Here is a 13,694-nt window from a genome sequence, read left to right on the forward strand (position 1 = left end):
TTCTACTACCACCGCTGGCAGTGCATTCCACGCACCCACCACTCTCTGTGTAAAGATCCTACCTCTGACATCTCCCCGAAACCTTCCTCCAATCACCTTAAAATTATGCCCCCTGGTGATAGCCCTTTCCGCCCTGGGAAAATGTCTCTGACTATCCACTCTATCTATGCCTCTCATCATCTTGTACACCTCTATCAAGTCACCTCTCATCCTTCTTCGCTCCAATGAGAAAAGACCTAGCTCCCTCAACCTTTCTTCATAAGACATGCCCTCCAGTCCAGGTAGCATCCTGATAAATCTCCTCTGCACCCTCTCGAACGCTTCCACATCCTTCCTATAATGAGGTGACCAGAACTGAACATAATATTCCAAGTGTGGTCTAACTAGGGTTTTATAGAGCTGCAGCATAACCTGGCAGCTCTTAAACTCAATCCCCCTGTTAATGAAAGCCAACATACCATACGCCTTCTTAACAACCCTAACAACTTGGGTGGCAACTTTGAGGGATCTATGGACATGGACGCCAAGATCCCTCTGTTCCTCCACACTGCCAAGAATCCTGTCTTTAAGCCTGTATTCTGCATTCAAATTCGACCTTCCAAAATGAATCAGTTCAGACTTTTCCAGGTTGAACTCCATCTGCCACTTCTCAGCCCAGCTCTGCATCCTGTTAATGTCCCATTGCAACCTTCAACAGCCCTCCAAACTATCTACAACTCCAGCAACCTTTGTGTCATCAGCAAACTGACTCACCCAGCCTTCCACTTCCTCATCCAAGTCATTTATAAAAATCAGATCCCTGTGGAATACCACTGGTCACCGAGCTCCTGGCTGAATACTTTCCATCTACTACCACCCTCTGTCTTCTATGGGCCAGCCAATTATGTACCCAGACAGCCAAATTTCCCTGTATCCCATGCCTCCTTATTTTCTGACTGAGCCTACCATGGGGAACCTTATCAAACGCCTTGCTAAAATCCATATACACCACATCCACTGCTTTTCCTTCATCAATGCATTTTGTCACATCCTCAAAGAATCAAATAAGGCTTGTGAGGCATGACCTGCCCCTCACAAAGCCCTGCTGACTATCTCTAATCAAACTATGCTTTTCCAAATAATCATAAATCGTGTCTCTCAGAATCCTCTCCAATAATTTGCCCATCTCCGACGTAAGACTGACTGGTCTGTAATTCCCAGGGTTATCCCTATTCCCTTTCTTGAACAAGGGAATAACATTTGCCACCCTCCAATCCTCTGGTACTTCTTCAGTCGACAGTGAAGACGCAAAGATCATCGCCAAAGGGGCGGCAATCTCTTCCCTCACTTCCTGTAATAACCTTGGGTATATTCCGTCTGGCCCCGGGGACTTATCTATCCTCATGTCTTTCAAAATTTCCAGCACATCCTCCTTCTTAACATCAACCTGTTCGAGCATATCAGCCTGTTTCACGCTGTCCTCACAAACGACAAGGTCCCTCTCCCTAGTGAATACTGAAGCAAAGTATTCATTAAGGACCTCCCCTACCTCCTCTGACTCCAGGCACAAGTTCCCTCCACTATCCTTGATCAGCCCTACCCTCACTCTGGCCATCCTCTTGTTCCTCACATAAGTGTAGAACGTCTTGGGATTTTCCTTAATCCTACCCACCAAGACTTTTTCATGTCCCCTTCTAGCTCTCCTAAGTCCATTCTTCAGTTCCTTCCTGGCTACCTTGTAACCTTCTAGAGCCCTGTCTGATCCTTGCTTCCTCAACCTTAAGTAAGCTTCCTTCTTCCTCTTGACTAGCTGTTCCACATCTCTTGTCATCCAAGGTTCCTTCACCCTACCATCTCTTCTTTGCCTCATCAGGACAAACCTATCCAGCAGTTGCAGCAAGTGCTTCCTAAACAACCTCCACATTTCTGTCGAGCATTTCCCTGAGAACATCTGTTCCCAATTTAAGCTCCCCAGTTCCTGCCTAATAGCATTGTAATTCCTCCTCCCCCAATTAAATATTTTCCCATCCCGTCTGCTCCTGTCCCTCTCCATGACTATAGTAAAGGTCAGGGAGTTGTGATCACTATCACCGAAATGCTCTCCCACCGAGAGATCTGCCACCTGGCCTGGTTCGTTACCAAGCACCAAATCCAACTTAGCCTCCCCTCTAGTCGGCCTATCTACATATTCAGTCAGGAAACCTTCCTGGACACACCTGACAAAATCTGCTCCATTCAAACTATTTGTCCTAAGTAGGTTCCAATCAATATTAGGGAAGTTGAAGTCACCCATGACAACGACCCTGTTACCTCTGCACCTTTCCAAAATCTGCCTCCCAATCTGTTCCTCCGTGACTCTGTTGCTATTGGGGGGTCTATAGAAAACTCCCAATAAAGTGACTGCTCCTTTCCTGTTTCTGACCTGCACCCATACTGACTCAGTAGACAAACCCTCCTCGACGACCTCCCTTTCTGCAGCTGTGATACTATCCCTGATTAGCAATGCCACTCCCCCACCTCTTTTACCTCCCTCCCTATTCCTTTTGAAACATCTGAACCCTGGAACATCCAACATGCATTCCTGCCGCTGTGATATCCACGTCTCCGTAATGGCCACAACATCGTAGCTCCAAGTACTGATCCATGCTCTAAGTTCATCACCCTTATTCCTGACACTTCTTGCGTTAAAATAGACACACTTCAACCCATCATCCCGGCTGCAACTTTGCCCTGTCAACTGTCTAACCTTCCTCACAGACTCTCTGCACTCTGTATCTGCCTGTTCAACAGCTACCCCATCCACTGATCCGTAGCTCTGGTTCCCATTACCCTGCCAAACTAGTTTAAACCCTCCCGAAGAGCTCTAGCAAACCTCCCACCAGGATATTGGTGCCCCTCCAGTTCAGATGCAACCCATCCTTCTTTTACAGGTCCCACCTTCCCCAGAAGGTATCCCAATGATCCACATATCTGAAGCCCTCCCTCCTACACCAGCTCTGCAGCCACGTGTTCAGCTGCCCTCGCTCTCTGTTTCTAGCCTCACTAGCACGTGGCACCGGTATCAGTCCTGAGATTACTGCTCTGCTCATCCTGCCTTTTAGCTTCCAACCTAACTCACTATATTCGCTTTTCAGGTCCTCATCCCTTTTCCGAGCTATGTCATTGGTACCGATGTGTTCCATGACTTCTGGCTGCTCCCCCTCCCCCTTAAGAATCCTGTAGACTCGATCCGAGACATCACTGACCCTGGCATCCAGGAGTCAACATACCATCCGGGAGTCTCGTTCGCGACCATAGAATCTCCTGTCTGTTCCTCTAACCATTGAATCTCCTATCACTATCACTCTCCTATTCTCCCCCCTTCCCTTCTGAGGCACAGAGCCAGGCTCAGTGCCAGAGACCTGGCCGCTGAGGCTTTCCCCTGGTAGGTCGTCCCCCCCAACCGTATCCAAAATGGTATACTTATTACTGAGCGGAACGGCCACAGGGGATCCCTGCACTGTGCGCCTATTCCCTTCCCCTCCCCTGACGGTCACCCAGCTACCTTTGTCCTGTAACTTAGGTGTCACTACTTCCCTATAACTGCTCTCTATCACCGCCTCAGCCTCCTGAATGATCCGAAGTTCATCCAGCTCCAGCTCCAGTTCCCTAACGCGGTCTGTGAGGAGCTGAAGTTGGGTGCATTTCTCACAGGTGAAGTCAGCAGGGACACAAGTGGCGACCCTTACCTCCCACATCCTGCAAGAGGAGCATGCAACTGCTCTAGCTTCCATCCCCTCTGCTCTAAATTGACAAAAGAGATTAAAGAAAAAAAAATAAAGGAAAACCTTACCCTACCAAACCCTCCACACAAGAGTCCTTTTTTTTTTGGTTAGAGGAGGAAGATGGGTGGGAGACACTACATGTGTAGTGTTTCGGGTTTAGCCAAAGCCCGAATATATAAGTTCACTTACCCAGCAGTCCCCGTGTCCGTGTCCGCCGATGTTGTCGAAGCTTTTCATCTTGCAATCATCAGGACAACCACAAGAATAACCAATGTAAGGGAAAAACAACAATTTATACTGTATGAGAAGATAATGCTGATTGGTTGGCAAGTGAACTCTGATTGGCAGAGACGTTGCCATGGCGAATGCACCAGTTTACAGTGATTGACAGTTAACTGCCAAGCTTTGTTTAAAATTTAAAGCAGACAGCTTGACTCTGATTGCTCAAGGCATTGCCCTGAGGAATGAACCAGCGAATGGTTGTCATTTATTTTGTTCAGTTGAAACAGGCACAATGTTTGTACATATTCTTTCTGTCTGCAAAGCACAGGGCCCTGTATATTGATATGTGTAGCTTCAAGTACATGCAAATGCTCCACACAGCAAGCCCTACTGACAATCTTAAATTGGTTGTCAACATAATTCTTAGCACACAGTGGATTATGTAGCAAATATTGTCCAACTGCAGAATCACATCTAATGTTGGGCACTGTGTTTTGAGTTTTGCAAGCACGGGCTGGTTGGGTACAGGCTGTACCTTGCCCATTGTGAACAGCAGAAAGGACATTTTTTTGATATGATCCATGCCCAGTCGACTTTAAATTGCTCTGGAAAGGTATTGTATCCCAAAATTTGAGCAACAGTCTGATTCATGCTGCTACTATACCATAGCAACACGTGTGGTATTCGCCGCTAACAGGATGCTGCCTTCAAGAAAAAAGTAATTCTGCCTATTGCATAAATGAGTAATATGGGATATGAATTTCAATGTCAGGTTGATGATATGTATATAGGCAGTATGTCACAAAGACTGGTGGATCATATAAAGCAACATGTCTCTTCTGCTGTTCGTTCAATTAGGTGCACCACCATTCACGTTAGAATAAAGCCACTGACAATAATGTTAGAACAGGTTCACCACCAGGAACTATGGAGGCCATTATTGCCAATAATGTTTGAATGGGGTTGCCATGAATGATGAGAGCTAACGTCACCACCAGTAGTTTCAGCATATTTCTTTTGGGCCTCCTTATCTCGAGAGACAATGGATACGCGCCTGGAGGTGGTCAGTGGTTTGTGAAGCAGCGCCTGGAGTGGCTATAAAGGCCAATTCTGGAGTGACAGGCTCTTCCACAGGTGCTGCAGAGAAATTTGTTTGTTGGGGCTGTTGCACAGTTGGCTCTCCCCTTGCGCCTCTGTCTTTTTTCCTGCCAACTACTAAGTCTCTTCGACTCGCCACAATTTAGCCCTGTCTTTATGGCTGCCCGCCAGCTCTGGCGAATGCTGGCAACTGACTCCCACGACTTGTGATCAATGTCACACGATTTCATGTCGCGTTTGCAGACGTCTTTATAACGGAGACATGGACGGCCGGTGGGTCTGATACCAGTGGCGAGCTCGCTGTACAATGTGTCTTTGGGGATCCTGCCATCTTCCATGCGGCTCACATGGCCAAGCCATCTCAAGCGCCGCTGACTCAGTAGTGTGTATAAGCTGGGGATGTTGGCCGCTTCAAGGACTTCTGTGTTGGAGATATAGTCCTGCCACCTGATGCCAAGTATTCTCCGAAGGCAGCGAAGATGGAATGAATTGAGACGTCGCTCTTGGCTGGCATACGTTGTCCAGGCCTCGCTGCCGTAGAGCAAGGTACTGAGGACACAGGCCTGATACACTCGGACTTTTGTGTTCCGTGTCAGTGCGCCATTTTCCCACACTCTCTTGGCCAGTCTGAACATAGCAGTGGAAGCCTTACCCATGCGCTTGTTGATTTCTGCATCTAGAGACAGGTTACTGGTGATAGTTGAGCCTAGGTAGGTGAACTCTTGAACCACTTCCAGAGCGTGGTCGCCAATATTGATGGATGGAGCATTTCTGACATCCTGCCCCATGATGTTCGTTTTCTTGAGGCTGATGGTTAGGCCAAATTCATTGCAGGCAGACGCAAACCTGTCGATGAGACTCTGCAGGCATTCTTCAGTGTGAGATGTTAAAGCAGCATCGTCAGCAAAGAGGAGTTCTCTGATGAGGACTTTCCGTACTTTGGACTTCGCTCTTAGACGGGCAAGGTTGAACAACCTGCCCCCTGATCTTGTGTGGAGGAAAATTCCTTCTTCAGAGGATTTGAACGCATGTGAAAGCAGCAGGGAGAAGAAAATCCCAAAAAGTGTGGGTGCGAGAACACAGCCCTGTTTCACACCACTCAGGATAGGAAAGGGCTCTGATGAGGAGCCACCATGTTGAATTGTGCCTTTCATATTGTCATGGAATGAGGTGATGATACTTAGTAGCTTTGGTGGACATCCGATCTTTTCTAGTAGTCTGAAGAGACCACGTCTGCTGACGAGGTCAAAGGCTTTGGTGAGATCAATGAAAGCAATGTAGAGGGGCATCTGTTGTTCACGGCATTTCTCCTGTATCTGACGAAGGGAGAACAGCATGTCAATAGTCGATCTCTCTGCACGAAAGCCACACTGTGCCTCAGGGTAGACGCGCTCGGCCAGCTTCTGGAGCCTGTTCAGAGCGACTCGAGCAAAGACTTTCCCCACTATGCTGAGCAGGGAGATTCCACGGTAGTTGTTGCAGTCACCGCGGTCACCTTTGTTTTTATAGAGGGTGATGATGTTGGCATCGCGCATGTCCTGGGGTACTGCTCCCTCGTCCCAGCACAGGCATAGCAGTTCATGTAGTGCTGAGAGTATAGCAGGCTTGGCACTCTTGATTATTTCAGGGGTAATGCTGTCCTTCCCAGGGGCTTTTCCGCTGGCTAGGGAATCAATGGCATCACTGAGTTCCGATTTGGTTGGCTGTATGTCCAGCTCATCCATGACTGGTAGAGGCTGGGCTGCATTGAGGGCAGTCTCAGTGACAGCATTCTCCCTGGAGTACAGTTCTAGGTAGTGCTCAACCCAGCGGTCCATCTGTTTGCGTTGGTCAGTGATTATGTCCCCCGATTTAGATTTGAGGGGGGTGATCTTCTTGATGGTTGGCCCAAGAGCTCTCTTCATGCCATCATACATTCCTCTGATGTTTCCGGTGTCTGAGGCCAGCTGAATATGACTGCATAGGTGTTGCCAGTAGTCGTTTGCGCAACGCCTAGCTGTTCTTTGTGCAGTACTTCTGGCTGCTTTAAGTGCTGCAGATGTTAAATCGCTGGGGGCTTTCTTGTAGTTCAAAAGTGCAATGCGCTTAGCGGCTATGACAGGTTCCAGCTCTTCATTATGAGATTGAAACCAGTCTGCATTTCTCTTCGCACTTTTGCCGTAGGTGGTCAAAGCTGACTCATAGATGGCGTCTCTGATGTGGGCCCACTTGGTCTCAGCATCCCCTGTGGGAGTGTTTTGAAGGGCTGTTACAAGTGAATTTAGAAATTTTTGTAACAGCTGTGGGTGAGAAATTCTGCTCGTGTTGATGCGCGGGTGGCCCTTCTGCTTGGAATGATGCAACTTCTTTGGTCTGAGTCTAACCTTGCTGCACACCAGGGAGTGGTCGGTGTCGCAGTCCGCACTGTGGAAGCTGCGTGTGATTTGAACACTGTTTAAGGCGGCTCGCCTTGTGACAATGAGGTCTAGCTGGTGCCAACGACGTGATCTTGGGTGCCTCCATGAAACCTGGTGACAGGGTTTAGTGTGAAAGAACGAGTTGGTGATGCAGAGGTTATGATAGGTACACAACTCAAGCAGTCTCTGCCCGTTCTCATTCATCCTTCCAACGCCATAGCGCCCAAGGCAGGAGGGCCATGAGTCATGGTCGGCCCCAACCCTGGCATTAAAGTCCCCCAGCAGGAATAGGTGTTCGGTGTTGGGGATGCTGCTAATGATGTTATGGAGTTGTTCATAGAACTGGTCTTTAGCTTCAGGTGCGGAACAGAGTGTTGGAGCATAGATGCTGAGTAGGTGTACTGGACCAGAGGTGGTGAGCAGTCGGATGGACAGTATGCGTTCCGAGCCATTTGAGGGAGGCTCTATCATGCTGAGCAAGGAGTTTCTGATGGCGAAGCCCACTCCATGCTGTCTTGGTTCTTCAGGATCCCTGCCCTGCCAGAAGAAGGTGTAGTCTTGCTCTGCTAGAGAGCCACTCGCGGGGAGGCGAGTCTCCTGAAGTGCTGCAATGTCCACATTGAGTCTACTGAGCTCATTGTTAATGATGGCGGTCTTCCGAGAATCGTTGATTTGTGTAAGGTCTTCCGACAGGCCAGGACACATAGTTCTGACGTTCCAGCTTGCAAAGCGAAGGGCTGGTACCTTCTTTCCTTTTTTCATGTTGTTTGGTGCGGTGTATCAGTCCACCTTTCGGGCAATGACCCTGAGCTCCAAGCACCCATTGAAGCAGGCAGACTGTGGCGGGACAGAACCTTATTGACCGGGGGCTGCCCGGTTTGAGGCGGGCGGTAGCTGTCCAGTGAGGTGCAATGACCTCTCCCACCGACAAAGGCAACCCGTGGCGCCCAGTTTCTACGCCAATTTATCTGGACTTATAACCCGTAACTGCTGCCTTCCGTGTTGTTTCGGTCGCTGTGAGGCAACTATGGAGTGACCTCTCCATGGCGCATGCCTGGGCAAATTTATGGAGGTTGAGAGTTGCCCAGTCGTCAAAACCCCCCTCTCGGCCTTTCTGGTGGGGTCCAAAGGAGTGCAGGACACGACGTTTGGCACCAGTATGGCTGCAGGAACTGCCGGAAACATGCCAAAGGTGACACATGACCGCCTACGGGGTTCCGCTCCGGATTTTCTGTTAGGGTTTACTCCCTTAGCCTTGGTCTCTCCCGAGACGCCCACAAGGCAGTGGGGTTGTTGGGGCCCCTACACAGGTGTAGGATGGTGCCGGTGGGAGGAGGGGATGCAAGGGGGAGGGGTAGAGGGAGGGGGTGGGGGGGGTGCAGGGAAAGGGGGTGCGGGGTGAAGATGGTGCGAGGGGGGGGCAGGCTGGGACGGGGTTGTGAGGGGGTGAGCTGAGAGGGTGGAGCAGGGAAGGGGACGGGGGTGGGGGGGGGGGTGGAAGGGGGGTAAAAGGGGGGGAGGGGGGGTGGAATCTGGTGCAGGTAATAAGCCATTTCCTCAGTGCCCACCATCGACGTCCGGAAAGCTCATCCACGTCCTTCGGGAGGTGAAGCATCATTTGGCAGACTTAGAGGTGATTACATTTGTTAAGGGTTTTTTTTTTTGCAGTGGTTTAAATAAAGGCATGCAGCATTGCCGACAGTGCGCTGCAGATGCTCTCCGAGCCATCTCCCGCGGGCGCTTTGAAGTTGCGGCCGGGGGGGCCGTTCGTGGATGTTTTGGGTGTTCGGGGCACCTTTTCACAGGACTTCTCTCGGGTCCCGCAGCTCCTTCTTCACCTCAATGGACTTACCGCATGCTGTGGCTGCAGACACTCTGGACTGTGAAGACAGCAGGATCGGAGATTGAAGTATCGGCAGCTGTTCTCGTCAGTTTCATCCGGATCAATTTCATTGAGAAAACAAAGAGCAGGTGTGGCTGGGGGAGGGCAGTGGGCCCAGGTAACATACACTAAACTAACTGTTAACTTTTAGATAGGGCTAAAATGAACTGATTTAAAGAGCCAGGGGAATTTAAACAGTTTAAGAGGGCAGATTGGGGGAGAAAACGTTAGGGATGGGAGCAGATGGCCATGGATAGAGTTGAACAGCTAGGGAGCTTCCAGCCCAGGAGCCATCTTGAAAGTATCAGAGTACTTCCATATACTTCCCAGCATTCATGTTGGAGTAGAGTCACCACCAGTTGCGGTGTAATTGTGCATCATTAATAATGTTCTAGTGGGGTTGTCATTAGTAATGTTAGATGAACGACACCCATCGATAATTTTAAGATAGAGTTACCACCATATATGTTCGCATAGGGTCATCACCGATTATGTGGGAATCGCACTAGCAGCATAAATATTCGAATCCGGTCAATGCTCTTAATGTTAGCGTAGGATTATTACCAGCGATATTAGAACTGAGACATTACCAGGTATCATCATAGTACAAACAAATCTAAGTTATGTAATTACAGTGCGTAAAAGCTTGAAATTATGTAATGTATGAGTAATGTATATTAATCACCAGAATAATATCAGGCTCCAAGTACTAATTGCGATGTCGAGAAGGGAAGTATCTTGCTGCATTCTTGGGGGAAGAGCACATTCCCTCTGGGATAACTTGTCGATCATGAATTCTAATGAGCAGAGTTTCATGGACTGAGCTGAATAATTTCACCATTGGCTTCCCGGGTGCACTGAAGAGGAAAATCTCTGCTTGTTTGTTAAATGACTATAGCTAATGCCACTTATTGTGTAAACTGATTTTCCCACCGAGCCTCGGATTGGTTATAGAGTGGAATAATTTACGACCTTAAATACATTCGAGTCAGAACGGGAAAGCTGGACGAATTTTTGCTTTCTCCTAAACAAAAATGGTCCGACCAATACTTCTGCAGGTAAGGGATATTTACTATCCTATTCTCGGAGCCATTGGTGTACCTGGTAAGTCAGTGCATCCTATTGTCTTATAACTGTTGACGATCTCAATGCTCATGATTTGGTAATGGATTATGAAAAAAAAAGTCTTCATAGAGAAACAATGAATAACAGGTGGAATCTGAGCGATCTGCGTGGCTCATGTGCCAGGTTTCTGCTCAGCAAACTGTGGGCACCGGAAGCTTAAATTTCCTCGCTATACTGAAGGTGGGCAAGGCTGATTCCTCGGCTCTCCAACAGTTCATAGATCACTGAGGAATGTGTAGCTTAATGTTCATGGTAGTTATCTCATTTACACCGTTTTTCCTTGCCTACTTTAACTTGACAACTCCGAGCACTGCAGCCTCTTCCAGGCAACATAGGGCTTTGAAAAATATTTTGAGAAGCATTTGCTGTTCAGGGAACAGTTTCTTATGCTTCCGGTGCAAAGAATTCTCGCAGTTCTACCAACTCCTACTCTCTTCCTGAGCAGCTCTCTCCTGGAGATTATTGATTTGGTTTATATATTTATTTAAAGACACAGAACTGGAACAGGCCCTTCGGCCCACCGAGTCTGTGCCAACAACAACCACCCATTTATACCAACCCTACAGTAATCCCATAATTCCTACCTCCTCTAGGAGCAATTTACAGCAGCCAATTTACTTATCACCTGCAAGTCTTTGCCAGTGGGAGGAAACCAGAGTGCTCGGCGAAAACCCACGTGCAAACTCTGCACAGGCAGTACCCAGAATCAAACCTGGGTCCGTGCAGCTGCGAGGTTCTAGTGCTAACCACTGTGCCACTGTGGCGCATTTCGAATTGAATTGAATCGTTTTCCTCAGCTGAATGTTTTATGAAAATCTATCTCCTTTTATAAACGATTTGGAAATTTTATTGAATACTGCTGACATCTGATGCCACCGTCGAGATACCCTGTTCCACAACTGCCAAAGAAACACATCCCAGCTATTGCTCTATGCTGCTGTCATGGTAAATTATAAAATTGGGTGGGTGCATCACATGGTGGAAGATTGAGAGCGGATAGTTTACGCACTATAAACGGGAATGAAATATTTGATTAGATGTATGGAAAGGAATTCATAAAATCATTAACTGTTGAAATTTACCAAGTTATAGAACCATCCGAATTTTCCCTATGCAAAGCTTTTACCAGCCTTGGTACTGTCTCTGCCAGGTACTCTGTACCGTACAGTTATCGTGTAAATGGAGGATCAATCCAGTGTCGGGGTGATAGCCAATGAGATGAAATCTGGCGAGATGTATGACGATCAGTTGATCTGATCTCTCTGTTTTTACATATATTGTCCGAAGTCAAAGCCAGTTGAGACATCAGTGCATGGGGATCAGTGGTGCTGGTGACGGCGGTGGAGGTGTGGTTGTGGTGGAGTGGCGGGAGAGAGTTGGAGAGGTTGGGCGTTAGGTGGGTGGGTGGTTGAGTTGGTTCTTTTGTGGTGTTGGTGGGCTAACTCTCCTTTACCAGTCCCCAGACTGATTTCCTCACCAGCTTGCAAATGATAGACTGAAATTTACAGGAAGGATGGCCCGTTGTCAGTCCCAATATATATATATATATATATATATATATATATTGCCTATTAGCTTATTTATTTTGAAAGATGTTGCCAACGGAGGCATATAATACAAATACATTCCTTCGGTGCTACAACCATTCAATGATTTGTAATTCTATCAATTCGTGCAGATATCTACGAATAAGGAATGCATCGAAATATTTCTGACAATGTGCTGCGAAATATACCTGAGTGTTTGTGTTACTTATCTCTCCTCCCTCTTTCTTACAGCGAACCTAGTGACAATCATCATTCTATCCAGAGGAAATTGTGGCCCTTCCAAATGTATCTCTGTCTACATGTTGGCTATAACCACTGCAGATCTACTGGTCATGGTCATCAATGTACTGACATATAATGTTTTAAGTTACCACTTTCCACACATATTCCTGTTCTACACTGTCGTTTGCAAGTTGATAATGTACTTGCAATGTACAAGCCTGCATTTGTCGGTGTGGTTTACCGTCTCCCTAACATTTGACCGATTTGTAGCTATATGTAGTCAGAAGTTTAAAACAAGATATTGCACCGTAAGGACTGCGGCTATGGTTATAACAACGATTGGTGTCCTGACAGCTTTAGGGAACATAAACAATTTGTTTAGATACGAACCTGTGAGAACAGTTAACAATGTTCAGTTGGGTTTCCGCCCCAGCCAGGATTTTTATTCATCACCTGCTGCTCGAACATTCTCCTGGTTAGAAAGTATTTTAGCGGCCTGGATTCCTTTTACTTTAATATTCCTGTTTAATTGTATGAGAGTCAGTCGTATTTTAGCATCCAGCAGAGCATGTAGGGGGCTCCAGGGTTACAGTAGTAAAAATCAGAGCGATCCAGAGATGAAGAACCGAAGGAAATCCATTATTTTATTATTCACTGTGTCGGGCACTTTTATGTTGTTGTGGCTCACATGTATCGTCACTTTTTTAATTGTTGGCTTAGGCATTTATGCCCAGCCCGATTATACAGCTCCTGCATACATCGCCTCTGAAACCGGATATATGCTCGTATATTTGAGTTCCTTTACAAACACGTTCATTTATGCAGCTACCCAAACGAAATTCAGGGAAGAGTTGAAGAAGATAATGAAATCTCCTTGGACAATTATTCTGATACTGGTTAAAAAAATGACAAATGGAACCAATTCCTCATGTCCTAACTAGAGCTAAATTGTAGCACTTGTTCCATTTTGGAATGGCTGTTTTCCGACAATGACAAAAATAGAATGTTGTTTTGAAAATACACAGGTACCACTACACATGTTTCTACTTTGTGCCGTTTGTTTGATATCTATCATTTTCGCCGTTGGTTGTAATCATTTTCAACTAATGCGGAACACATGCGGCTCAGAATACAAACGGAACAATCATGATAGAGCTCAGTCGTGTATGGGTCGGTATTCGGTATCCTATACCACAGGTGCTGAAATGAGAAGTGCCAGTTTAGTTAGTAGGTATAATTTCCTTTATTGTAGAAGCAATGTGTTATAATCTCTGGGTCCGATATTATGCCCCCTCAAAAATCTCCATGCAAAGAAGTTTGTCCTCTTAGTTCTAAATTTCTCCCTTCTTAGATGAAAACGTCTGGGCTCGACTTGCCACATTATATCAATCTGATGTCATATCAAAATCTATTGAATGTCAGGAAAGTCCAGCTAATGAGGTAATTAGTTAATTCGTAG

The 13,694-nt window shown here is 47.0% G+C and overlaps 1 protein-coding gene across 1 annotated transcript; it reads left to right on the forward strand.

Annotated features, from left to right (window-relative positions):
• Positions 1-10,375: 10,375 nt before the first annotated feature.
• Positions 10,376-13,176, forward strand: LOC137345149 (probable G-protein coupled receptor 139). The gene is made up of 2 exons (XM_068008619.1): positions 10,376-10,445; positions 12,245-13,176. The coding sequence occupies exons 1-2, from the start codon at positions 10,376-10,378 to the stop codon at positions 13,174-13,176; spliced, it is 1,002 nt and encodes a 333-aa protein (XP_067864720.1).
• The last annotated feature ends 518 nt before the right edge of the window (positions 13,177-13,694 follow it).

The sequence above is a fragment of the Heterodontus francisci genome, chromosome 28 (genome assembly GCF_036365525.1).
Source record: "Heterodontus francisci isolate sHetFra1 chromosome 28, sHetFra1.hap1, whole genome shotgun sequence".
Classification (NCBI taxonomy): Eukaryota; Metazoa; Chordata; class Chondrichthyes; order Heterodontiformes; family Heterodontidae; genus Heterodontus; species Heterodontus francisci.